Source organism: Myodes glareolus, chromosome 6 (genome assembly GCF_982192425.1).
Source record: "Myodes glareolus chromosome 6, mMyoGla1.1, whole genome shotgun sequence".
In the NCBI taxonomy this organism is placed as follows: domain Eukaryota; kingdom Metazoa; phylum Chordata; class Mammalia; order Rodentia; family Cricetidae; genus Myodes; species Myodes glareolus.
The window spans coordinates 10,299,641-10,326,718 of NC_142031.1; the positions used below are offsets into that span (position 1 = coordinate 10,299,641).

General features: G+C 36.9%; 1 protein-coding gene across 1 annotated transcript; it reads left to right on the forward strand.

Annotated features, from left to right (window-relative positions):
- The first annotated feature begins 2,985 nt into the window (after window positions 1-2,985).
- LOC148121615 (vomeronasal type-2 receptor 116-like) lies at window positions 2,986-26,758 on the forward strand. Its single transcript, XM_087906750.1, has 6 exons — window positions 2,986-3,182; window positions 4,891-5,182; window positions 5,477-6,274; window positions 7,564-7,791; window positions 13,980-14,103; window positions 25,854-26,758. Exons 1-6 carry the CDS (start codon window positions 2,986-2,988, stop codon window positions 26,756-26,758), a joined length of 2,544 nt encoding a protein of 847 aa, XP_087762876.1.
- The last annotated feature ends 320 nt before the right edge of the window (window positions 26,759-27,078 follow it).

The following is a 27,078-nucleotide window of genomic DNA, read 5'->3' on the forward strand; positions in this document are numbered from 1 at the left end:
TGGCTTTTTTATTTGTTTTCAAGACAATGGAAACTCAAGCTTTGGCTCGATATTTTGGACCTGTCAATTGTGTAGAACAGGCCAAACTGTGTGTGCTCTATATTGCTCAATTGCTCTAAGCATGAAACTGCTTTTCCCTGACATGGACTTTATGATATAGTGCCCAGTGTGGAACCATGAATTCTGACTTTCTAAATCCTCCTGAACCAATGATGCATGTTTCACTGTGAATCATCTAACAAAATCCACCAACATCATTTATTTATTTGTTTTTATTGAGCTCTATATATTTTTATGATCCCCTGCCTGCCTCTCCCCTCTCCCCTTCAGTCCTCCTCCAAGGTCCCCATGCTCCCAATTTACTCAGGAGATCTTGTCTTTTTCTACATCCCATGTAAATTAGATCTATGTAAGTCTCTCTTAGTGTCCTCATTGTTGTCTGAGTTCTCTGGGATTGTGGTTTGTAGGCTGGTTTTCTTTGCTTTATGTTTAAAACCCACCTATGAGTGTATACATGTGATAATTGTCTTTCTGTGTCTGGGTTGTCTCACTCAAATAACGTTTTCTAGCTCAATCCACTTGCCAGCAAAATTCAAGATGTCGTTATTTTTGTCTACTGTGTAATACTACATTTACTGTGTAAATGTACCACATTTTCCTCATTGATTCTTCAGTCAAGGGGCTTTAGGTTGTTTCCGGATTCTAGCTATGGCAAACAAACCTGCTATGAACATAGTGGAGCACATGCCCTTGTGTTATGATTGAGCATCTTTTGGATATATACCCAAAAGTGGTATTATTCAGTCTTGAAGAAGGTTGTTTTATAATTTTCTGAGAAATTGCCACACTGACATCCAAAGAGTTTATAACAGCTTGCATTCCCACCAGCAATGCAGAAGTTTTCCCCTTTCCCCACAGCCTCGCCAGCATAAGTTCTCATCAGTGTTTTTGATCTTGGCCACTCTTATAAGTGCAAGATGAAATCTCAGAGTTGTTTTGATTTGCATTTTTCTGATGACTAAGGATTTTAAGCATTTCCTTAAGTGACTTTCAATCATTTTAGATTCATCAGTTGTGAGTTCTCTGTTTAGGTCTGTACTCCATTATTTATTGGATTATGTGGTTTTTTTGGTGACCAATTTCTTGAGTTCTTTGTATATTTTGGAGATTAGATCTCTGTCTGATATGGGGTTAGTGAAGATCTTTTCCCATTCTGTAGGCTGTTGCTTTGTCTTGTTGACAGTGTCCTATGCTATCCTGAAGCTTTTCAGTTTCATGAGGTCCCAGTTATAAATTGTTTTTCTCAGTGTCTAGGCTACTGATGCGATATTTAGAGAGTGGTTTTCTGTGCCAATGTGTTCAAGTGTACTTCTCACTTTCTCTTTTATTAGGTTCAGTGTGGCTGGCTTTATGTTGAGGTCTTTGATCCATTTGGACATGAGTTTTGTGCATGGTGATAGATATGGGTCTATTTTAATTCTTTTACATGTTGAAATCCAGTTATGACAGCACAACTGGTTAAATATGCTTTCTTTTTTCCATTTGATATTTTTGCTTCTTAGTCAAAAATCAGGTGTTCAAAGATGTGTGGATTCATAATCGGGTCTTCTATTCAGTTCCATTGGTCCTCCTGTCTGCTCTTATGCCAGTACCAGGCTGTTTTCAGCACCGTAGTTCTGTTGTAGAATTTGAAGTCAGGGATTGTGATGCTTCCAGAAGTTCTTCTATTGTACAGTATTGTTTTGGCTAACCTGGTTTTTTTCCATATGAAATTGAGTTCTGTTCTTTCAAGATCTGTTGAAGGAGAGAGGGCTCTTTGTTCTGTCCTATCCAGCTAGCTTAACCCTGAAATACCGACACAGAAATTGTATTAATTAAATCACTGCCTGGCCAGTGTCTCAAGCCTCTTATTGGTTAACTCTCACATATTAGTTTACCCATTCTTCATTAATGTGTATCACCACTTGACTGTGACTTACTGGCATGAGTCTAGCCAGCATTCGTCTCTGGCAGGAGAAACATGGCATCTGCCACTCTGCCCTTCTTCCCAGAATTCTGTTCTATCTCCCACACTACCTGAGTTCCATACCATCAACTAGGCCAAGGCAGTTTTTTTTAATAACCAAGGAAAGCAACACAAATACAGAAGGACTTCCTACACCAGAGGTCTGTGAAGAATTTTGCTAGATTTTGATGGGTATTGCATTGCATCTATAGATTGCTATTGGTAAGATTGCAATTTTTACTATGTTAATTCTGCCTACAGAAGAGCATGGGAGATCTTTCCACTTTCTGGTGTCTTCTAAAATTTCTTCTTCAAATATTAAAATTTCTTGTCATACAAGTCTTCCACTTGTTTGGTTAGTTACTCTGAGATATTTTATGTTATTTGCGGCTATTGTGAAAGGTGTTGATTCTCCGATTTATTCTCCAGTCTTTTTATCATGTATTTACAAGAGGGCTACTGATTTTTTAAGTAATCTTGTATCCTGCTACATTAATGAAGGTGCTTATAAGTTGCAGAAGTTCCTTAGTAAAATTTATGGGACTGCTTATGAAAACTATCAAATCATCAGCAAGCAGTGAGAATTTGACTTCTTTTTTTCCAATCACTGACATCATTTCTAAAGGTGTTTACTTAAACACATTGGTAAGGCAATCATGGGACCTAATTTTCAAAACTGGCACAAAAAATGAGTGATATCATAAATACTACCTTAATTGTCCTTGTATATATTTAGAAACAAAATTTCATCCATGTTTTTTGGAAATCAGATGCAGAGCCCCAGGGAAGAAAAAGTCAATGTTTTCTCAATGGATAAGAAAACATCTGCCCACGTTTAAAAAAAAGGATTCGTGAATGCTTTAGTATTTTCTCATTTGGCCACAGAAATAAAAGCAGGAGGCCATACTCAGGTGCCGATTTGATGTGCTGATCCACATGGCCTGTCATAACTCAACTTCCCAGGCTTAGAGCAGAAAAACATGCTGACTTTGGTTTTCTTCTTCTTTCTCCAGAACATTTTATCTCAGGAGGCCAGTTTCATCCATCCCAGGTGCTTTTGGAGAATGAAGCAGAAAGAAGAGTATGATAAAGAATCACGACCACATTGTACCTTTTTAATTCTCCCAGACAATACAACAGATGCTTCTGCGTATTTCCAACTCATTTTGCATGCAATGTAAGTGCCTTTGTATTTTCTATGTAAATGTCATCATGGATATTCCATGAGGGGTCAAGAGGGTGAACATCTGAACAATGCCTTGGATCATCTGCCCTGTTCTCCCAACCTACACACCAATAAACAACACTACATTCTTTTAGAGACTACACGATATTTTTCTACTTTTTATTTTTCCGGAGAATGTTACATTTTTCTCCCAGTTACCCTCCAAATTACCAGACTGGGTGCTATGTGAAGAAGTACTCTATACCTATTCCATCACATATAGCCTGTCTCTTTGCTGCTTCCACAGCACAATAGCAGGTGATGCCTCATCCAAAGATAGTTAGTGTTTGAGATTCACAAGTTCTAATCTCAGATTTCTGTTGCATGTGGCTGAAATTTTCAATGATATAATTTCTGTGTGGTAATAAAGAATATTCTAAAACATTTATTTTGAAAATATATAGATAAATGTCTATTTTCATACAGAAAAACACCACAGTGGTACAGTTTCTAAGTGGTAAAGTGATAGTATTTAATTTTGAATGAATTATTCAAAATAAAAATGTATGTGTGATGTTTACTAGTCAGATGATAGGCAAAGAGTTAGGAGGAAACAGCCATTTTTATTCTTCCCATACACAGAAACACAAATTGGTATCATTTTTTTCCAAATGACTCATGACCCCATTTTATCACATAAAACTGCATAAATATTTTCCATAGTTTACAACTAAGGTCTTCTATTTGGCAAACGTCTAATACTGGCACATACAAATCCCAGTAGAATACCAATGTTGTGTTAGGTTAACTGGAAAGATAATTTCCAGAAGAAAATTTATGCTGGTGGGATACACTCAGTGTGAATATATGGTATACTGGTATAAACATAAAATAGGTGAGCAATATTAGGGAGGAATTACATGCCCTGAATTTCTTCACTCAGGGCCTGGAGCAGGTATAGCCCCATGCCTTTGAGGTGAGTCTAGTCTACAACAAAAAAATCATTCAAAACCATGGAATCCATTTATTATTTATGGCCTAAATGTGCATTAATACTGTCTATGTACACAGATGCATACAGACATACATATTTACAAAATACATCTCTGGTATTTAAATACATTTAAATATATATCTTTAAAATGATTTAATGCCTGAAAAAAGATAATCAAGAAACCAGAAATAAAAAGATGAAGATGTATAGGATGGGATATGTTAAGTATATTGCCCAATGAATATAAATAATTATAAGTAGAAGAGCCAAATATTGCCCGTACTATTTTACACACATCAGACATTTTGACTGCCTTAGCCAATTCAGTTAATTTCACAGAAAATTCAGTAAATCCAATGGTTCACACATCACATGCATTTTTTATTGTTCAATAATTTCAGAATGAAATCATGACCAGGTTTACTCTTTGGTCAAAGCCTGTGGCCTTATCTTTACCTTCTGAGCAAGCACTCAAGAGATGCATAAGGGTCTTTGTAAATGATGACGATGGCACAACTTCTTTTTGGAGTTGCACTATCATAAAATTTTAAAGTTTTTTCAAGCTTCCATCTTCTCATGTCATCTGAACATCACAACGCAGAAGATACCTTTCAAACATTGGGGTGGCAGTGGTTGGGAATACCATTCAGTACAGATAATCCTGTATTGATTGTACATGATTTTCTGTAGATCTCTGTCCTATTAAAATCTTTATCATTTTTGCAGAGAACCAATGGAAAAATATAAGTTTGAATTGGCCTTAAGTTTTTCCTTGGATGAAATCAACAGGGACCTTAATCTTTTAACAAATAATTCACTAATATTCTTCCCTCAGACAAGTCATTGTACGAGTGTGTCACAATCAGAAGATTGCCTTCCAAGTTTGGTCGTCATTCTTGGTAGTTATCCTAATTATAACTGTCAACAAGAGAAGGGATGTTTAGTTTTGATTTCAGGACCAAGCTGGGTAGGATCGTCTAAAAATTCAAAACAACTGGACTTACACATTTCTCAGCAGGTGAGGTTTTGTGTGGTTGTGGGTTTGCAAGAAATCCTGTCTCCATTGGTGCCATTCTCAGTGCTAAGAAAAGTGTGAGGAGGAGACTGGACTTACACTTATGTCAAACTGTGTTGTCCAGGGGTATTATTCAGATACTTTAGGGGCCTTCTGTATTTATTTTTTTGAAATAGAGATGAAGAAAGGAGTAACAGGAAGAGGTTGTTTCAGAACCCTCTGCAGAAAGAGTGTGTTTAACAAGTCCTGAGGAGTGCATGATACCTCACAATGCTCCCTGTTTCCTCTGTTTCCTAGTTCCTTCATCTTACCTTTGGACCCTTCCATCCTATCCTGAATGATCATGAACAATTTCGTTTTCTGTATCAAATGGCCCCTGAGGACACATCTCTACCCCTGGCCATGGTCTCCCTCATACTTCACTTCAGCTGGAACTGGATTGGGCTGACCATCTCAGACAATGATCAGGGTATCCAATTTCTCTCATATTTGAGAACAGAGATGGAAAAAAATACTATCTGCTTTGCCTTTGTTAACATGATTCCGCTCAACATGCATTTGTACGTGTCAGGAGCTGAAGTGTATTATAACCAAATCTTGACATCATCCTCAAATGTTGTTATCATTTATGGTGATACAGATAGTACTCTAGCTGTCAGCTATAGAATGTGGGAATCTCGAGGCATACAGAGAATGTGGGTCACCACCTCACAGTGGGATGTCATTATAAGTAAGAGCGATGTCTCACCTGAATTGTTCCATGGGACTCTGGCATTTGCACACCACCATGCTGATATTTCTGGTTTTAAAAATCTTGTCCAGAGTGTGAACCCTCTCAAATACTCGGATGAACACCTGGCAGGGCTGGAATGGATGAACTTTAACTGTGGAGTCTTGGCTTCTATGTGTAAGTCACTGAGGAACTGCTCATTCAACCGCTCATTGGAATGGCTAATTGCACAAACATTGGACATGGCTTTTAGTGATGACCTTTATGACTTATACAATGCTGTGTATATTACAGCCCATGTCTTCCATGAGACATTTTTTAAGCCACTGGGCAATCAGGAAGTACGCCATTCTAACTGCTTGAAGGTGATATTTTTATTTGATGATATTCATTGTTTCTATATCAGTCTTTACTAGAGTCTTAGCTGTCCCATTCTTGTGGGTTAAGATTTATTTCTCCAAATAGGAAGATTTTTGAACATTTTTCCTTTGAGGAAATAAATTTAGAAATTTGTAAAAATCTCATATGTAAAAGTTGTGGAGTGGGAGACACAGCTTATCAATGAAAAGTCTGTGATTCTGTTACAGAGACCTGAATATCATCACCCCTGCTCTAATGCTGGAAGTGTAAGAGTCTTCTTCATTAATCCTCTCCGTGATAAAAAGATGAACTTTTGTTCCTTAATTGTCAAATATGTGGTAATCAGTGTAAGGGATGGTTTGCACAGGTGTTATAAACTGATTCTGCCCCAACTCTGGGTTCCAGAAAACTTATATATGTTTGAATGCATGGTTCTTATTGTGTAAGGGTAAATATTTGTGTGTTTCTCTATATTTCTGGGTATATCTGTTTTGACGCTAAATATGTGTTTCTATCTATCTGCATATCTTCCTATCTGTATTAGTGAGAATTAATTGGTCTTATGTCAATATCTTTCCCTACGGGTGTGCTTCTGTGTGTCTCTCCCTATGTGTATTTGTCAGTGCATGTGTCTATGTTCCCACGTGTTTGATTTGTCTGTTTTGTGGTTGTGCTTGCTCTTATGCATATCTGTGCTCTGTGTATGTGAGTGTTTTAGTAAATGAGTTGTGCATATGTATATATGTGTTTCTGTTCTTCTGTATGTGTATCTGTCTTTGTGTTTGAGGATAAATTAGTCTGTGTCAATGTCTCCCTGCATGGCTGTTTATATCTGTATATGTCTCCTTGTGCATATTCATCCATGAGTTTGTTAGCATGTGCGTGTGCTTGTATACATTTCTGTGGGTTTCTCTTTCTCTGTTCCTAGTACGTAAGCCTGTCTCTGTGAGTCTGTATGTTCATATTCCTTCTTGGCTTCAGGTGTATGCATGTGTAAATAGTATGTGCCTGTTTTATGTATGTATCTATGTATGCATATGAGTCTGTGTGTATGTATTTGTGAATATTTAATAGTTACAATTGGTGTTTTCATGTATGCCTGTGCTTATGTTTGATAGTTCCTCTGATAGAAGTAAAATTCTAGGACTGTTATTATATTTCCATTTTTCTACTTGCTTTCATTGAGATATCTCACCTAGGCACCTTCAAAGAAGTTGCATTTAAGATGAAATCAGATATATTTTCTGACTTCAAGGAAGGGCACATTCACTAAAGAATGCTGCCTGTCTTTCAGGTGAAGTCCTTACTTAGGAAGACCCACTTCACTAATCTAGTTGGGGACAGAGTGACTATGAACCAGAAAGAAAAACTGCAGCCAGAGTATGACATTTTCCAGATTTGGAATTTCCCAAATGGTCTTGGGCTTAAGGTGAAGATAGGAATGTTTAGCCCATATTTTCCACACAGTCAACAGCTCCATTTATATGAAGACGTTCTAGAGTGGACCACAGGAAGTAGACAGGTAGGTCTGACCTGATGAACTGATTTACATTACACAGCAGTAACCCTGTCACATGAGTCCACCTGTGCTTCCATGTAACTTAGTAAAAGTAGATTGACACTTTAGGAGCCATTTTCTAGCCTCCTATAATGTTTCTTCTTTTTACTTTTTTTTTGAAGTGACATTTATTAATTGTTTCAGGATTTTAGACATGAATACTGTGATTTTTATCATGATAGAACATGTTTGTAGCTTTTAAAATAAATATACAACTGGTGGTTATCACTATTTAATCTTCTCTCCTGCAATTCAGAAATTTTCTGTTGGTCCATTTCTAATTACTACACAGAGGTTTTCCTCTTTTCTGCCGACCCCCTGATACAGATGCTGAAAGACTGAGACTAATTGTAAGGCAGGAGTAAAGTAAACATATACAAATCATTCATTTTTATTATTTAATTTGCTTTAAGTATTTTTGCCAACGGGTTCTAAATTGCCAATGAATTGACATAACATTTTTGACCCATTTAAAAACCTTATGAATTGTAACCTTGTTTTTTTCTTTCTTTCCTTTTCCTTTTCTGTGGGTATGAGTGTTTGTCTGCTTGTATTTCCATGTAGTACTGAAATGTTTGATGCATATGCATGTCAGAAAACTGGACACAGCATGGTGCCACACAGGAGAACTAGAAGTCATGCTTGAGCCTATTCACGAAGAGAAATTTTTATTGACGACTGTGTCATTTTTTCTAGCCCTGATGTTTACCTTGTGTAAGAAATTGCTCACTAGAGGAACATTGCTTGGTCCCATTAATTGTTTCACAGTTCATTCATGCAAACAAGTGTGTATCTAGTTTCCTTATCTGTGTGGGTAGGGTGTCAGAGACCAGCTTCAACAATTATACTACTTCCAGGGTAGGGGTTTGGGGATCAAAAGAGTTAGTAAATAATATAAAGACTTGAGTAAAAGTAATAGAGCAGAAAAAGAGGATAGTATTGGGAGGGAGTTCCAGTGAGTACTGAAAAGCTCTTGCATTTAATTTTCTATACAATTTTATACCCGAGTACAATAGAGGGAAGAAGCGGAAATACTGCTTTAACATGATACAAAGGACAGGTAGAACAGTTACTGGCTTCAATATTTTGAACCATCAAGCAATTGATTCATGAGAAAAATATTCTGTTGTTTAAGCAGTGAATCCATCCTAGATTCACCCAAATATACTGATGGCAGTCACTCCCAAGGTCCAAACCTCCTATTTCAAAAGAGGGAGAAGAAGTATACTTGAATATCCTGATCACTGGTCAGAGTGGAGTGGATCCAACTCTATAAGCCTCCTTAATGACAAAGTACCAAGTAACCACAACCTAGGGTCAGGCTGTGTTGCCCTGGTTGTTGTCAACCATTTTGACCTTCAAACTCTCTGACATTGACATTCAGACAAGGTGGAAATAAGCTCAGATGTCTGGGCCTCAACAATTTCTCCCAGTTTATTAATTTTAATAAAGCCAAAGCTTCTGGTATTGGACAAATGACTGTGCCTGCCTTAGGTGAATGCTTTCCCTATTTCCAGACTTATCCATCTTCGGTACATGGTTACAATCATGCATGCCCATGTCTTAGATGCCTGATGCAGGGAGAGGATCAGACCCATCTCTGTCTGATGTGGGGTTAGTAAAGAAGATAGTTTCCTATTCTGTAGGCTTTTATTTTGTCTTGTTTACCATGTCCTTTGCATTACAAAAGCTTTTCGGTTTCAGGAGGTCCCATTTATTAACTGTTTCTCTCAGTGTCTGCACAAGCACATACCTTAATTTGCTAAATTCTGCAATGTGAATAACATTCATTTGCCATAAATGATTAGGAAGTAGTACTCAGAGATTTACATCCTGATGAGATACAGGGAAATTCTGCGAACATATATCACATTACTTAATGATTTGGCAAGCAGCTTTTCTTGTTAATCTAAATTGTTTTCTTTAACTTCCATTATTTTGAAAATGCAGAGCATATGATTGCTCAGCAAGATCAACCTGAGATAAATTGATTTTGTTTTTGGAAACTTATGATCTAAAGCATTACCTTCAACGAGTGAACCAGGAAGATGTAAATGCACTATAATATACCTTATAAAACATGGCCATTTTCTTTGTTGTACGGAATTTTGAATTTGCTGGATTAGCATTTTAACTGGCTTATTGCTAGTACCAATGCATAGTATGGTTTCTAGGACTTGAAGACCATTAATATATATTGACTGTCAGTCTATACACTAAATGCCTTATCTCCAAATAGCTAAAATGCTATAACAACAACTCCCAGCTCAAGTGTTTGAGTAAAGGCCAGTTCTTTTCATACTACATGTTCTTCTCCATAAGCAACATATGCTACTTTTCCATTGGAAGAACCATCTCTACAAATTAACATAGCATCCTTTAAGGGATCTTTTGCTACAATATTAGGGAAAAGAAAGGAATATAGTTGTGTGAATTGCAGCAATGGATCAGCTGGGAAAATATGATTAATCTGGCATTCAAATTGACCTAACAAAATTGTTCAAGCATCACTACTTTGGAATAGCCAATCAATCTGTTTTTCAGTATAAGGAACTTGATCACAGCAGGTTCTCTGCTAAAACATCTCTTAGATCTTATCCTGCTCTTCTATGCTAAGCAAGCAACTGCTTCAAAAAGGGGGGGTGGGGTTAATACCTTAACTGGTGAAATGAGAATGTGTAGTCATAAAAGCAGATTGTCTTGCCATAATTCTTCTGTTGGGTAAGTTTGTAGGTAATAAACAGTCTTGTCAAGGATTAGCATAATTAATACAACGTGCTTGCTGTTTCTGTATAGCACACTCTATCTGCTTGTGGACCTCTCTGGCAGGTTCTGTAAGCTATTTAGTAGAATTTGGATCATTGATCCCTTTAATACTTTCACTAAGTGATTCAAGGTCTTCCATTGAATATTTTAACTAAGGTCTCAGACATCAGAAGTTTTCCTAAAATTTTGTAAACTGTCTTTCTTTTATTATGGAGGCATTTTATTTTCTATTGATATTATTGAGCGGTACACTTTTTCTCTGCTCCCCTCCCTGCTTCTCTACTCTCCTTCAACCCCCACCCAGGTTCCCCATGCTCCCTATTTACTAAGGAGATCTTGTCCTTTTCTACTTCCCTTGTAGATTATATCTATGCAATGTCTCTCTTAGAGTCCTCATTATTGTCTAGGTTCTCTGGGATTGTGATTTGTGAGCTGGTTTCCTTTGCTTTATGTTTTACAATGACTTATGACTGAGTACATGTGATAACTGCCTTTCTGGCTCTGGGTTACCTCACTCAATATGATGTTTTCTAGCTCCAGCCATTTTCCTGCAAGTTTCAAAATGTCATTCTTTGTCTCTACTGTGTAGTACTCCATTGTGTAAATGTACCACATTTTCCTTATCCATTCTTTGGTCGAGGGGTAGGAAACTTTCTTCCAAGTTCCAAGTCTGCCTGCCTGACAGGCTTAACTTTCCCATTTACATTTTCACACACTTGACTGACTTGAAACTGCAGCTCCCAGAAGCTACTTTTGATGTAGCTATGCTATCAGGGTGGGCACCAGATTTTGAATTCTGATGAAGCTGGGCTGCGTGGCAGAGTACAAGCCATGCTCTCCACTGCTAGGCTGTGTCCCACTTTGACATGTTACCAGAAGGTTCTGGGCTATGATATGCTTTTGTGTCTGGGTGGTGCACAGTCCATGTTCAGTGGTCTTGCCACAGACTGTGGCCAGCTGGCAAATTTAGCTCAGGTTCTCTGATGCCTGCCATTGCAGCAGCTCTGAGACTGCCAAGGAAGATAACATACTTAGGCTGATATATCCATGTAGATTTCTTAATTACCTCGGCCTTTTTATTTTAAAATTAGGAAAATAGTCCTGAATCCTTTCCTCTGTTAAAAGACATAGATTTATGTATTTAGACACCTTGGCTAATGGACCAATTAGCCTCTAGTATTTTCTGCTGACTGACCAGGTTCTGGCATTGACTGTGGGAGGTATATCCCCTCGAATTTTCCGTCTCATGCATATCCTGGCTCCATCACACAGAACAGCATGGGTCAGACTCAGCTGGTTATAGTGTGTGTGTGCGTGGATTGCCCGAATCTCAGGGGTATCCCAGGTCTTTGTTGGGACACGCCATGTATTCCCTTCATTTTTTCCAACTGCTCAGCAGCTGCAGAGGTTGTGGTTCAATAAGCACAGTTTTGCAGCACTGCCTTGGTGGCAAAGGCATGCCTTGTTCCCCGCACATGTTGGATTCTTTCACCACAACAACACTGGTTGCTGGGGCTCCCTGATCACAGCATTGTTATTTGCTGAGGGTAAGTGAGAGCCAACACTTTGGCCTCTTCATTTCCCACAGCAAATCAGACGTGGAGGAAGATATCCACCAGCTGAGTAGAGGAAGTGCATTGTTTAAAATATCTACAAACTCTCAAAATCTCTGCATTTGTTTATGCTTTAGCCCAGCTCCTCTGGCTATCAAAATATAAACAAGTAAGTGTACACACAGTTGAATACAATTTTCTTGTTCCGAATATACAATTATTACTTACAAATTTCACTCCCAATATTTTCCCCAACTTCTCTTCCTTTCTTATCTATTATTACTTATATCTGAGTGCTCATCACTCACCTCTCCCCCTGTAGTGCAATTTTCTTCGTGCATGGTCCTTCATGTACTCCCATGTATGCTGGCCACAATTCTGTGCATTTCAGGCTTCACCTGTTGCCCCACATCTTGGCACCATTTGTCAGAGATCAGCTTTGTCAAAAAATAAAACTTGAAAAGATAGGAACTTGGGGATCAGAAAAGTAAGTAATGAATATGAACACATGAGTAAAAATAATAAAACAGAAAACAGAGAAAAGTGTCAAGAGGGAGTCCCAGTGAATAGTGAAATCCCCCTGCATTTAATTTTACTTACAGTTTTATACCCCAACACAACAAAGGAAAGAAAAAAAAAGACTGCTTTAACACGATACAAATGACAATTAGAACAGTTGCTTGCCATAATACTTTCAGCCATCACACGATTAATCCATGAGAAATCCATTCTGTTGTTTAGGCAGTGGACCCACTCTAGTACAAGTATCCTGAAGGCAGCCAGCCACTCCTAAGGTCAAACTTTCTATTTCAAAAGAAGGAGCAGAAGTATGCTTCAATATCATGATCATTGGTCACACTGGAGTGGATCTGACTGTATGAGCCTTATTAAGGTCAAAAAACCCAAGCATCCATACCCTAGGTATGTGGTGTAGTCAAAACCAACATCTGTAGCCCTGGTTGTTGCCAACAATATTGACCAACCTTAAACTTTCTGACCTTTAGACAATGAAAATAGACTCACAGTTTTGGGCCTCCACAGTGGAGCTATTGTTAGTAAATAAAATGGGTTTTGAAAATTTATGAATGATATGTTCTATTATGGGTTTTAGGAATGTTATAGATAAGAATTCTCCTGTGGGTGGTTTAAGGTGTCTAATTCAAACTTCCTAACTTCAAAGTGGCTTGAATTTTAAAGGAGTTAACGGCAATGGAGACTTCAAGTTGATCTGAAGTTACATCTCAGGTAGCCCAAGGAGTATGAAATTTACAGTTAATATTCTTTCTCAGAGGGATGCAGAAGGTCATTCTCAGGAAAAAGGACATTTGTTCTGAAGGTTTAACTACTCAGATACATAGCCATTCAGAGAGCAGAAGTGAAATTTCACATGTGCTCGAAGCAAGCCTCACTTGAGCATCAAGAAAACATCCACTGGAGGAATATAGAAGGTTATGAACTATGCAACTAGTGCCATACTCCCAAATGTGCTAATTTCAAAGCAGAAACAAATGAGAAGAAAATATGAAGACATCAAAGCAGCACAACTCCTAATGTTTAATCAAGAGTGTGTTCAATGACAAAAATTAAGTAGAAAAACCAGTTTGCGTGCTCTGTAATTTTTGTTCAGAGTGAACAACTCATTCTTCCTCCTAAATTTTCAGCCTTGTGAAGCTACTCCACTTTATATTAAATTGTTTCTACACATTTATATAATTTGTCATTCTATTAAATGCCAAGTGAAAAGCTTATTGATATTTTAACATGGTAATTTTAAATAGTTATGGAAAAAATCGGTAACACTCCTGATATCAGCATGTTTCTAATTTTCCTCAGATGCCGCCCTCTGTGTGCAGTGCTGATTGTGGTCCTGGATTTAAAAAGTTGAGGCAGCAGGGAATGGCAGAATGCTGTTTTGATTGCACTCCCTGCCCAGAAAATGAAGTTTCTAATGAGACAAGTGAGTATTTGCTGCCAAGATACATCCTTCACCTTGATCATCCACTCTAACATACATGGAGATGATCTAAGGGTCTAAAAGTCTGCTGCTCAATCAAATGCATCACTTTTATAAGCTAGATTTATTAGAATGTGATCAATATCAATGTCCCTTTAAGTCACACCATATGCTATTACATATATCTTTGATTCATGGAAAACTCATGGCATACATCAGTTTTTCAAAGAAACAGTTCTGGTAATCAAACTGTACAGTGAGGAAATTCTAAACAAGTTCTTTTCTAGTGATTGTTTAACCTATTTCCATGTATGTGTGTGACCCTACAGACATTATAGGTATCATGCTCATGTAAGAATCTGTAAGGATAAGAGTAAGTCATCAGATTCACTGAACTCTGTTGTGGGTGTGCTAGGAACTAATTGCAAGTCCTCTGCAAAATTAATGAAAACAGGAATAATTGCTTGCACAATTATCAGAAATAGTTGAATATGAGAAAGAAGACTTTAAGCAATATCCACAGACCCATTTTTCAAAGGATCAATGTGATTTGTAACCTAGGGAAATATTGATAAGAACTGACACATGATATAGAACATATGAGGAGTCCCACAACAATATTTTTATATAAAGCACCCATTTAATAATGTTACAATTGTAGGCCAGTTCAGACACCCTCTCCAGTATTTTAAAAGTTTTAGCTGGCATCAACTTTTTGGGTTCCTGGGAGATTCACTCACACCAGGTTTCTCTCTAACCCCATAGTTGCCCCCTCTAACAAGATATCTCTTTCATGACAGTTTCTCTCCATTGTGTCCCTAAATATGACTATCTTGATCCCCATATTCCTATCCCATCATCCTCTCCCTTCTACCCACTTCCCCACTTTTCCCAGGAGATCCCATTGACTTCTTCTTCCCATGGAGATCCCTGTGTCCCTACTAGTGTACTCCTTGGTGCCTAGCTTTTATGGGGATGTGAATTGTTTTCTGATTATTGTTTGTTTTATATTTACTATCCACTGATGAGTGAGAACATTCTGTACTTACATTACTGCATCTAGGTTATCTTACTCAGAATGATTTTTTTCTAGTTCTGTCCATTTGCCTGCAAATTTCATGATGTCATTTTTTTGACCACCGAATAATGTTCCATTGTGTAAATGTATCACATTCTCTTTACTTATTTCATATATGAGGACCATCTAGGTTGTTTTCAGGCTCTGGCTATTATTAATAATGCTACTATGAAAATAGTACAGCAAGTATCCTTATGGCATGATTCCTTTGAGAATATGCCCAAGGATCATATCATTGTGTCTGGAGGTAGATTGATTCTCAATTTTCTGAGAAAGTAATAGATTAATATCCAAAGTGGCTGTACACATTTGTATACATGCAAGGAGTGGTGGAGTGTTCCCCTTATTCCACATTCTCTCCATCGTAGATTGCCATTAACATTTTTTATCTTATTCATTCTGAAAGGTGTAAGATGGCATCACATAGCTGTTTTGATTTTCATTTCCCTGATACCAAGGGTAGTGGAATGGTGCTCATTTGTTTCTCAGCATCCCAGGCCCAAAATAATGACACACACACTATATTAATTGCAACACTGTTTGAGCAATATCTTAAGCTTATTTCTAGCTAATCCTTACATCTTAAATTAATCCATTTCTATTACTTTATATTTTACCACAAGGCTCATGATTTTTCTGGTCAGGTACCAGGGTGTATATCTTCTTTGGCAGCTACATGGCATTATATTTACCTTGCCTTGTTTTCTCCACTATCTCTGCTTGGGATTGACATATTGTTCTATTCTGCCCTATCGTAGGCTAAAGAAGCCTCTTTATTAAGCAATGGTAATAAAACATTTTCAGTATACAGAGCAGAATTCTACATCACCTCCTCTTTTCTGTCTAGTTAAAAAGAAAGGTTTTAACTTTAACATAGTAAAATTACATATAACAAAACAGGTATCAAGTAAGAATTACAGGTACCATAGTTATATCTACCTTATCTTTTATGATAACTAAGGAAAACTATAATTATAACTATCTCTTCTACAACTTCATCAAACACCCCAAAAGGAAGTAATATTACCTAAATTAATAGGAAGTGCATTGTAAGAAACTTTCAAAACTCTAAAATTGACAGAGATAACTGGCTGCCTGGACAGTTACCCAAGTTCTTCAGTAATGGTGCAAAATCGATTTTCAGTATACAGGCTCACATTATCTGGCAGACTTTTCCATTAGGCAGAAAATTTAAATGTCTCTTATGCCTTGTATTGATAAAGTTCATCAGTTTCTTTTTTATGTGTCCTGTAAAATGTCTGGCAGTCTTTTCTATGAAGCAGGAACACTAAAGGATTGTCTCACCTTTTGTTGGTTCATCAGTCATTTTCCTGTGAGTCCTGCAATGCCAGTTCATACAGCATACCATCAAGCAGTCCAGGCAAGAGCAGTTTCTTGCCCAAGTGGCAAACGAACTCCATTAGTAGTCTCTTCAATGCACATAATCCTCTTGAAGTAGATTGGTGTGTCCACAATCAGATGTGTCTCATGGTTGAAAAAAGGCCTAAGTTTGTTAAAACATTTAAATGCTATATTCTATAGGTCTTTGAAATTTGAGAAGAATACCTATTCACATAAAATGTATCTCTATACATCTAGAAAACCTAACTAGCATGAGTACAAGCTTGACTATTATAGATACTATCTATTAAGGTTTATTTTAAATTATATATTACATTTTTAAATGAGCTGTACAAATATGATACTCTTAACAAGAGCAGAAATAAATATAATAAAATTTACCTTAAATTGGTATCAATAAGGCAAGATCCATACCAATGACAAGCATTCATCTCGATATCATATCCCTTTTAAATGTAAACAAACATTTAGGGAATTAGGGTGTGATTTTCTCCAAATTTCATCCTGCCTGCTTTATGTTGGGTAAAGTAATTTTGATGGTTTATGTAGACCTATGATGATGTCTTGGTCCACCAAACTACATTATTCTAGAAGGACTCCACAGGTTCTTATTCTCTATGAAAACAAAAGCAGAACCTCTTTTCCAAAGCAATATATCTTTAGACCCAAATTTTGAAGTCAAAATATCTTTAAAATATATATGTTAGCGTGGCATACCAGCTCATACAATGAAATGTCTCTGTACTTAGCTCATTCACAGTCAAAAATTCAAATAAAATACAATAATATGCCTAATCTGTGCTCTCTGTGTAGATTCCATTTTTATGTGCCTTATTTTTCTTACATTTTTATTTTTTTCTAGAAGTTTACTATTTATTTTTTATCCCTACTCCTTTTATCTATGACTGTCTGTAATCTTATATATTATAACCGTCTATACTCTTCTCTCTCTCTCTCTCTCTCTCTCTCTCTCTCTCTCTCTTGCTCTTGCTCTCTCTCTCTATCTTACCTACATACACTTATCCAATGATTTCACATATTTAGAGGTGTTTTGTTTTCTGGATTTGTCCTTATTGCATAACTGTAATAAAATCCTGATGGATCACATTATAAAATGCTATGTAGCATGCCAATGAATAAGAATGTTTTGCCTTTAAATCTTGCCTGCCCACCATGGTGAAGGTCTGTTTAGCATGACACATAGCCCTATTTTCAGGCATACAAGGGGTCTACGTTGCCATTAAGCAAGTAGCAGTATGATCACAAACCTCACTTAAATGTTCCACAGTTGGAACTCCCAAAAGAGTCAGAGCCACTTGTACTGTTGAAAAAGGAAGCCTACTCCTAAAGAAGCCATGCAGGCTTCCCTGCAACTGCTGAGTCAGGGAGATCTCTCTTAGAGTAACCATGGTGCTCCTGCCTGCTGCAAACAAACAGAGCTCATCTAAATAAAATGTGACTAGAAGAATCGATTTTTTTGTGTGTCTAGAACTCCTATCAAAAGCATGCTCGTGTTTTATATGAATGTAGTAAGCCACATATTGGGCGTCAATCTGTAGAAAGAGACTGCTCATTCATTTTCGGGATGCTCAGAACAGAAATAATCACACAGAAACTGTATTATTTGCAATACCATTTGGCCAATAGCTTAGACATATTTCTAGCTAACGCTTCCATCTTAAATTAACCCATTTCTACTATTTTATATTTTACCACGAGTTTCATGGTTTTACTGGTAAAGTTCTTGGACATCTGTCTCCTTCAGCAGCTACATGGTGTCTCTATGACTCTGTCTTCTTCTCTTCTCTATCTCTGCATGGAATTTCCTCCTTGATCTATTCTGCACTGTCATAGGCTCAAGAAGCCTCTTTATTAACCAATGGTAATAAAATGTATTTCACAACAAATAGAGAAAAATCCCACATCACCAAAGAAGGTTGAAAAATCCCTTAAATGTATCTTGTGCATTTAAGATTCTTCTGCTGAAAATCCTCTGTTTGTATCTGCACTCTATTTTTAAAAGAGATTATTTGATCTTTTGAAGTTTAGCTTCTTGACTATTTATATATTTTATAGGTTATCCTTCTGTTTCATGTGGGGTTGGTAAAGATCTTTTCTATTCTGTACACTGCAATTTTGTCTTATTGATAATGTCCTTAGCTTATAGAAGCTTTTCAGTTTCAAAATGTCCCATTTGTTAATTGGTGATCTCAATGTCTGTGCTACTAGTGTTATATTCAGGAAATAGTGTCCTGTGCCCACGTGTTCAAGGCTACATCTCACCTTCTCTTCTATCAGCTTCAGTGTAATTGAATTAATGTTGAGGTCTTTGATTGACTTGGACTTGAGTTTTCTGCAGTGAAATCGATACATATCTATTTACATTTTTCTACATGTCAATATCTAGTTATAACAGTGATACTTATTGATGATGCTTTCTATTATACTGTATGATTTAGGCTTCTTTGTCAAAAATCAGGCATTTATGGGTGTGTGGATTCATGTCACAGTTTTTGATTCAATTCCATTTATCCACATTTCTGATTTTATGCTAATATCAAACAGTTGATACTATATTTCTAAAGTAGATTTTGAAATCAGGGATGGTCACACCTCCAGAAGCTCCTTTAGATTTCCTGGGTCTGTTGTTCCATACGAATTCAAGTATTGTTCTTGCAAAATCTGTGAAGAATTTTGTTGGGAATTTTGATGGAGATTGAATTGATTCTATAAATTTCTCTTTGTAAAATTCTCAATATAACTATGTTAATCCAACCAATACATTAACAAGGGAGATCTTTCATTTTTTTTCTCTTTCTGTCCCCAGATACTTTATGTTATTTTTGGCTATTGTGTTGGTTCTGTCTTCTCTGATTCATTTATCAGTCCACTTACCATTTGTATAAAGAGAGACTACCATTTTTTTAGTTAACCTTCCATTCAGTCATATTACTTAAGGCCTCATCAGATGAAGGAGTTCCATGATAAAAATATTTGTGGTCACTTGTGTATACAAACATATCATCTGCAAATAGAAAAATTTGACTTCTTCCTTTCCAAGTTTTATCACTTTTAGTTCCTTGTCTTGTCTTATTGCCATAGCTAGAACCTCAAGTATTATATTGAAGAGATGTAGAAAGAGTGGAGAGCCTTGTCTTGTTCCTTATTTTGCTGAAATCACTTTGAGATTCTCTTCTTTTAATTTGATGTTGGCTTTAGCTTTATTTTATTTCATGTTTAATATTTAGGCATGTTCTTTGTATCCCTGATTGCTGTGTGCTCATGTTCCTTGTAAAAATTTGCTCTTTGCATTGGTTTAATAAAATACTAATTGGCCAGTAGTCAGGCTATATATATAGGCAGGGCAACAAGACTAGGAGAATTCTGGGAAGAGGAAAGTCTCAGTCTCTCTTTACCAGTCTTTACCACAAGTGGAAGAAGCAAGATGAGAATGCATCACTGAGTAAAGTACCAAGCCACATGGATAAACATAGATAAGAATTATGGGTTAATTTAAGTTGTACGAGCCACTTAATAATAAACATGAGTTACTACGCCAACCAATTTATATTCATATAAGCCTCTGTGTGTTTTGAATCCCTATGGAACCAGGCAGGACAGAAACATAGCTACACCTGATCTCTCCAGATCTTGTACCATGACAGAGTATTGAATTTCATCACAGGGCTGTTTTAGTATCTAACGAGTTGATCATGTGGTTTTTTTTCTTTACATCTGTTTGTATGGCAAATTACTTTGACAGATTTTCATATGGATTTTTGTTTGTTTGTTTGTTTGTTTTGAGACAGGGTTTCTCTGTGTCTTAGGAGCCTATCCTGGAAATAGCTCTTGTAGACCAGGCTGGTCTTGAACTCACAAAGATCTGCCTGTCTCTGCCTCCCGAGTGCTGGGATTAAAGGCGTGCGCCACCACCGCCTGGCTCAGATTTTCATGTCATCTCTGGAATGAAGGCTACTTGATCACAATGGATGATTTTCTTTTGTGTTCTTGGACTCATTTTGCCAGTAATTTATTAAGTATTTTTGCATCAGTATTGACGAGGAAGCATGATCTCTAATCTAATTTCTTTGTTGCCTCTTTCTTTGGTTGGTTATGAGGGTAACTATGGCCAAATAAAAAGAATTTGCAAAAGTCCTTCTGTTTGTATTGTGTATAACAATTTGAAGAATATTGGTATTAGCTCTTTGGTGAGATTCTTAAAGAATTGTGCATAGAAATCATCCATCCTTGGGGTGTTCTGTGATGGGAGATTTATAATGTCTGTTCCTATTTTCTTATGGTCTTGATTTAATTTTGGTATGTAGTACCTATCAACTAAGGTTTTTTATTTCTTTCAGATTTTCCTATATTTTGCAGTTTAGGTTTTTGAAGTATAATCTAATGGTTCTTCATTTTCATTTCTGACTTTGTTAATGTAGATATTCTATCTCTACCTTTTGGTTTGTATGGATTTGGTTGGTATGGATTGTCTATCTTGTGGATGTTCTCAAAGAAAATACTCTTTGTTTCATTGATTCTTTATATTGTTCTCTTTGTTTAAATTTTATTGATTTCAGCCCCATGTTTGATTATTTTCTGTCATCTACTCCTTCTGCTTGAGTTTGCTTCATTTTATTCCATGATTTTCAGGTGTACTATTAATTTAATAGTGTAAGATTATTTTAAGTTTTTATGTAGCCACTAAGTGCTGTGACGTTTCCTCTTAACACTGCATTCTTAGTGTCCCATAAGTTTGAGTATGTTGTGGGTTCATTTTCATTGAATTCTAGAAAGTCTTTAACTTTTTTATTTCTTCCTTGACTCAGCAGTGGTTCAGTTGATAGTAGTCCAATTTCCATGAGTCTACATATAATTTTCAGTTTGTGTTGCTGTTGAACTCTCACTTTACCCCACAGTGGTATGACGTAATACAAGGTTTATTCCATTTTCTTTGTAGCTGTTGAGATTTTATCACAGCCAACAATGTGTCAATTTTAGAAAATATTTCATGGGGTTCTGAGAAGGGATATTCTTTTGTGTTTTGGTGAAATATTTCATAGTAGTTTACTAAGTTCTTTTTTTGGAACTTGGTGCCTTTTATTTACAAAAAGAAAACCAAAAAAGAAGAGTCTAAAGCTGACCCACTGGAAACACAGTTCTTTTGAGTCAAAACATCTGTTAGTTCCCTTCTTTCCCTGTTAAGATTCTGAGTGACAGTCCATTGGTGAAAATGGGGTGTTGAAGTCTTCCAATATTAACATGTGGGATGTGATGTGTGATTTAAGATTTAAGAATGTTTCTTTTTCAAATGTTGGTGCCTTAGTATTTAGGGGATAGATGTTCAGATTTGACACTTCATCTTGATAGATTTTTCCTGTGATTAAATATGAAATGTTCTTCTTCATATCTTTTGATTAATTTTAGCTTGAATTCTATTTTGTTAGATATTAGGATATATATATATATATATATATATATATATATATATATATATATCAGCTTGCTTCTGACATCCATTTAATTGGAAAAACTTTCCCTAACCCTTTACATCAAGGTAATGCCTATCTTTGAAGTTTAGGTGTGTTTCATGAATGGAGCAGAAGGATGGATCCTACTTTTAAATCCATTCTCTTAGCCTGTTTCTTTTTATTGGCAAATTGAGTCCATTGATATTAAAAGATCTTGATGACCAGTGATTATTAATTCTTGCTATTTTTTGTGTTTGGTGGTGGCAGTAGTGGTGGTAGAGTGTGTATTTCCCTTCTTTGAGTTTTATTAATTGTGAGATACATATATTTCCTGTGTTTTCTTGTAGCTAATTTTCATGGGTTGGTGTTTCTCTTCTAGAACTTTCTGAACTGTTGGAGTTGTAAATAGGTATTATTTAAATCTGATTTTCTTATGAAATATCTTGCTTTCTTCATCTTTGGAGATTGAAATATTTCCTGCGTTTAACAGTTTGGACTGGCATTTGTGATCTATTAATTTTCATAAAACATCTGTTTAGGACCTCTGGCTTTTAGGTCCTCTATTGAGAAGTCAGGTGTAATTCTGATTTGTCTGCATTCATATATTGCTTGGCCTTTTTCATTTCCTTCGCTTAAAATTCCTTCTTTATTCTGTGTACTGTTTGGTTATTATGTGGTTAGGGGACTTTCTTGGTCTAGTTCATTTCATGTTCTGTAAGCTTCCTGTACTTTTATGGTCATGTCCATGTTTAGTTTGGGAATGTTTTCTCCTATAATTTTATTTTCCATATTTCTATGAATATGTTTTCTCTGTCTTTGAGCTGGGATTCTTCTCCTTCTTCTTAGGGCTGATCTTTTCATGCTGTCTCTGATGTCCTGGATGTATTATGTTAGGAATTTATTGGATTTTACATTTTCTTTGACTTAGGAATCCATTTCCTCCATTGGGTCTTTAAAGTCTGTGATTTTCTTTTCTATTCCTTGTATCCTCTAGGTGATTATTAAATCAGTAGTTTCTGTTCATTTACCCAGATTTTCCATTTCCTGAATTCCCTTTCTCTGTATTTTCTTTATTGTTTCTATTTCAATTATCAAGTCTTGAATGGTTTCCTTCACCTGTTTGGTTGCTTTTTCTTTATTTTTGTCTCTTTTAGGATTTATTGACTTCTCCTAATTTTTTGTTTGTTTCTTCTTCAAATTCTTAATGGTAATTTTCATTTTCTCTTTGAGAGCCTTTATCAACTTCATAGTGTTATATTAAGGCTGTTTTCTAGTGTTTCAGCTGTATTGACATGTTCAGATCTTAATGTTGTAGAATCACCGGTGATCCAATATTGCACTTTTAGTTGTTGAGAGAATTCTTGTTCTGGCATTTGCTCATCTCTTCTTCAAACATGTGTGGGTTATGTCCGTGCCAAAATAGTCTGTGTTTCTAACTGGTATAGTTTGTGTTTGTGCCTCTTCTTCCAAATGCTGTGGTTTGCATCTGATTCTCTATAGTCTTGTAGATATAAAGGACACTACTGGCCATTGAGGAGATGTTCAAATACCTGCTTTTCATCTGATGGGGACTGCACCACAGCAGTGAAGTTCTACCAGTGTTAGGGACAGGGTTCAGCTATCTTGCTGATTCTTTTTCCAAAAGACATGGCTTTTAGCTTTGCCTATATAGTGTTCTGGCCTTGCAAAGGAAGGATGCCCATAAGGAGGATGTTCATGGATGTGGGGGTTTGTGGTGGAGTGGGTCTTTCATGGACAGAATATAATGTTTAACAGGAGTTTTGGTGCAGCCCGGAGTCTGGTCTTACATCTGCTTGTCAACTGGTAGGGAGGCACCAAAACAGTGGAGTTCCACCAGTGGTTAGAGCATTGCCAAGGTGCCTTGCTGGTGCTGCAATGGGAATTGGAAAAGCATGTCATATGCCTGGAGTTTTAATTAGGCTGTGAATTTTGAGATGGTCCAACTTGGAGCCTGATCACTTATCTGTTTATTTTTGATGGGTGTGGTTTGCACCTAGGTTGATGTAGACTGTTGTTGACAGAGGTTTTGTGTCATGCCTGATCCCACAGCTGTTCAGTCCCAAAGAAACACACAGATATATACCTGAATAATAAACTAATTAGCCTAGTAGCTCAGGATGTCTTATTAACTAATTCTTCCAACTTATATTAACTAATACTTTTTATTTGTGTTAGCCACATGGCTTGCTACCATTTATCAATGAGATATTTTCCTTGTGCATCCTGTGCTGGGTGTTGACTACAGACATAGCATATCCTCCTCCCAGAATTTTCCTATTCTTATGCCCTGCTTATACTTCCTGCCTGGCCATTGGCCAATTAGCATTTTATGAAACCAATAGAAGTGACAAATTTTTACAAGGTACAAGACTAATGTCCCACAGCAGACCACTGGCATTATGAGAAATGCCTGTATATGGGGAGGATGGTCAGGTGCTTAGGGTTTGGTAAAGAAGTATGTCTTGGAGGGACAGGATTCAGTGGGTGGCCGGATTGGTGGTGCAGCCTGGAGACAGGTCTCTCACCTGCTTGTCAGGTCTTGAGAACTGCTTTGTTGAATAATACTCAGGGGAGCAACAACCATTATGTCAATGATGACAAAACCAAGGGCATATTTATTTAATTGCTTTACATTTGCAAACATCAAAATTATCTTTATATAGCTTTCATTCCTAATTTTCCCATCTAACTTACTCCATATAAGCCAAATTACCCCCATGGTCATGAACTATTTTATTAGGTTACATGTACACACATAGAACTTAATGATTCTGAAGGGAATCTAGCCAGCCTAAGTATTGCAAACATATCTCTAGCAAACCCTGTCCTTCTCTTGCCTTGCTATAAACCATCAGATTACTAAGGTATCTTGACTATAATTTGCCACCATAAGTTCATGGGGAGTGGTCTTCTTAGGAGGATTGGCCTTGTTGGAGATGGTGTCATCTTGTTGCATGAAGAAGTCCAATGTGGAGAGAGTTTGAAGTCTCATATATTCAAACCACAAGCAGTATATCTGTTTACTTCCTGTTGACTATGGTTCAAAAAATATGAATTCAAATCTCCTTCTAACGCACCAGGTACAAGTGCATTCAACCACATCCCACCATAATGATAATAGATTGAACATCTTCGTTATAAGATACTATATTAGATGATTTTCACTGAAGAGTTGCCATGGTTATCATTTCTCTTCAAAGCAGTATAAGACCTAAGATAATGATATTGCTAAAGCTAGCCACCAAGTTCCATTACCTTATTCAGTCACATCAATCTCCTGAGATGGATTATCATTGTCCAGCTATCAATAAATGAAGTCAAACTAGCAAAAATTACCTGGTGACCATCCCAGTTTAACTAATAATAGAATTAAACACTTCATCCTAAAATGGGGTAACCCTTTTACATTTATAAGTTGCCATTTTAATACACTTTGTGCCTGTTTCTATTCTGTCCATAGGAAGATCTTTGCCCTCCCTGCACAGCTGCATAAAAATATCCTCCTCCTCTCCTTTGTTCCTTTCTCTTATCCCTCATCCTCTATCTCCTGAATTTCTGTTACAAATAACTGTGCTTTCTTAGAAACATGAAAAAAAATAGCATCATTAACAAGCGTTTATTAGACAATATAATGATTGTCTGGTTTCATTCCACTAAGAGCAATGAATGCATACTATGGAATGGAAGCATTCCTATGCAGCAATATCTTTAACTACCTCCTGGGGAAAGGTGCAGACATTGCAATGTTTCTCAACAAACATATTTAAAATTTCCTGTCAAGAAAATTCTCAAGCTGCACTAATCATAACCTTTTTCTCCATCAGATGTGGATCAGTGTGTAAAGTGTCCAGAGGACCAGTATGCCAATGAAGAACACATCTATTGCATTGACAAAACTGTGAGCTTTTTGAGCTATGAAGACCCCTTGGGGATGGCTCTGACCTTGATAGCATTGGGCTTCTCTGCACTCACATCTGTGGTTCTTGGGGTCTTCATGAAGAACCATGACACACCACTTGTGAAGGCCAATAACCGGAATCTCAGCTACACCTTGCTCGTCTCACTCATCTTTTGTTTTCTTTGTCCCTTACTTTTTATTGGCTATCCAAACACAGCTATGTGCATCCTGCAGCAAACCACATTTGGAGTGGTATTCACTGTGGCTGTCTCCACTGTGTTGGCCAAAACAGTTACTATCCTTTTGGCTTTCAAAATCACAACACCTGGAAGAAGAATGAGATACTACCTGATTTCAGGGGCACCCAACTTCATCATCGCCATCTTTACCCTCATCCAAATTATTCTCTGTGCAATTTGGCTGGGAGTTGCTACTCCATCAATTGACATCGATGACAAGAATTACCATGGCCACATAATTGTTGTGTGTGACAAGGGCTCAATTATTGCCTTCTACTGTGTCTTGGGATACCATGGCTCCCTTGCATTAGGGAGCTTCATTGTGGCTTTCTTGGCCAGGAATCTCCCTGACACTTTCAATGAAGCCAAGTTTTTGACATTCAGCATGCTGGTGTTCTGCAGTGTCTGGGTCACCTTTCTTCCTGTCTACCATAGCACCAAGGGCAAGGTCATGGTGGCTGTGGAGGTCTTCTCCATCTTGGCCTCCAGTGCAGCCTTGCTGGGATGTATCTTTATCCCCAAGTGCTACATAATTTTGTTAAGACCAGAGAGAAATTCTCTTCAAATGTTAAAGAAGAAAACATCTTACTGAAGTACCATTTCTGAAGTTAAAAGTGACAGCTGTACTTTTGGTTCAAAACCACCTGTTATGATGCAATGGATGCATGAACTAGTGACTTTCACTGTTTCTTCTAATAAGGATGCCTAGAAGTGACATATACACTACTTTTATGTACCTTGTAAGCTCCTCTTGTAAACTTCAACTCAATCAATTAAGTTACAACACCTGGCAATTGGACATTATTGCCAATTCAATACTTTTTCTTTCTCTAATATACAATAAGGTTTGAAATAAACTCATAAGCCTTTTATTGATATCTGAGTGAATGTGTGACTTTGTCAGCCATTAAG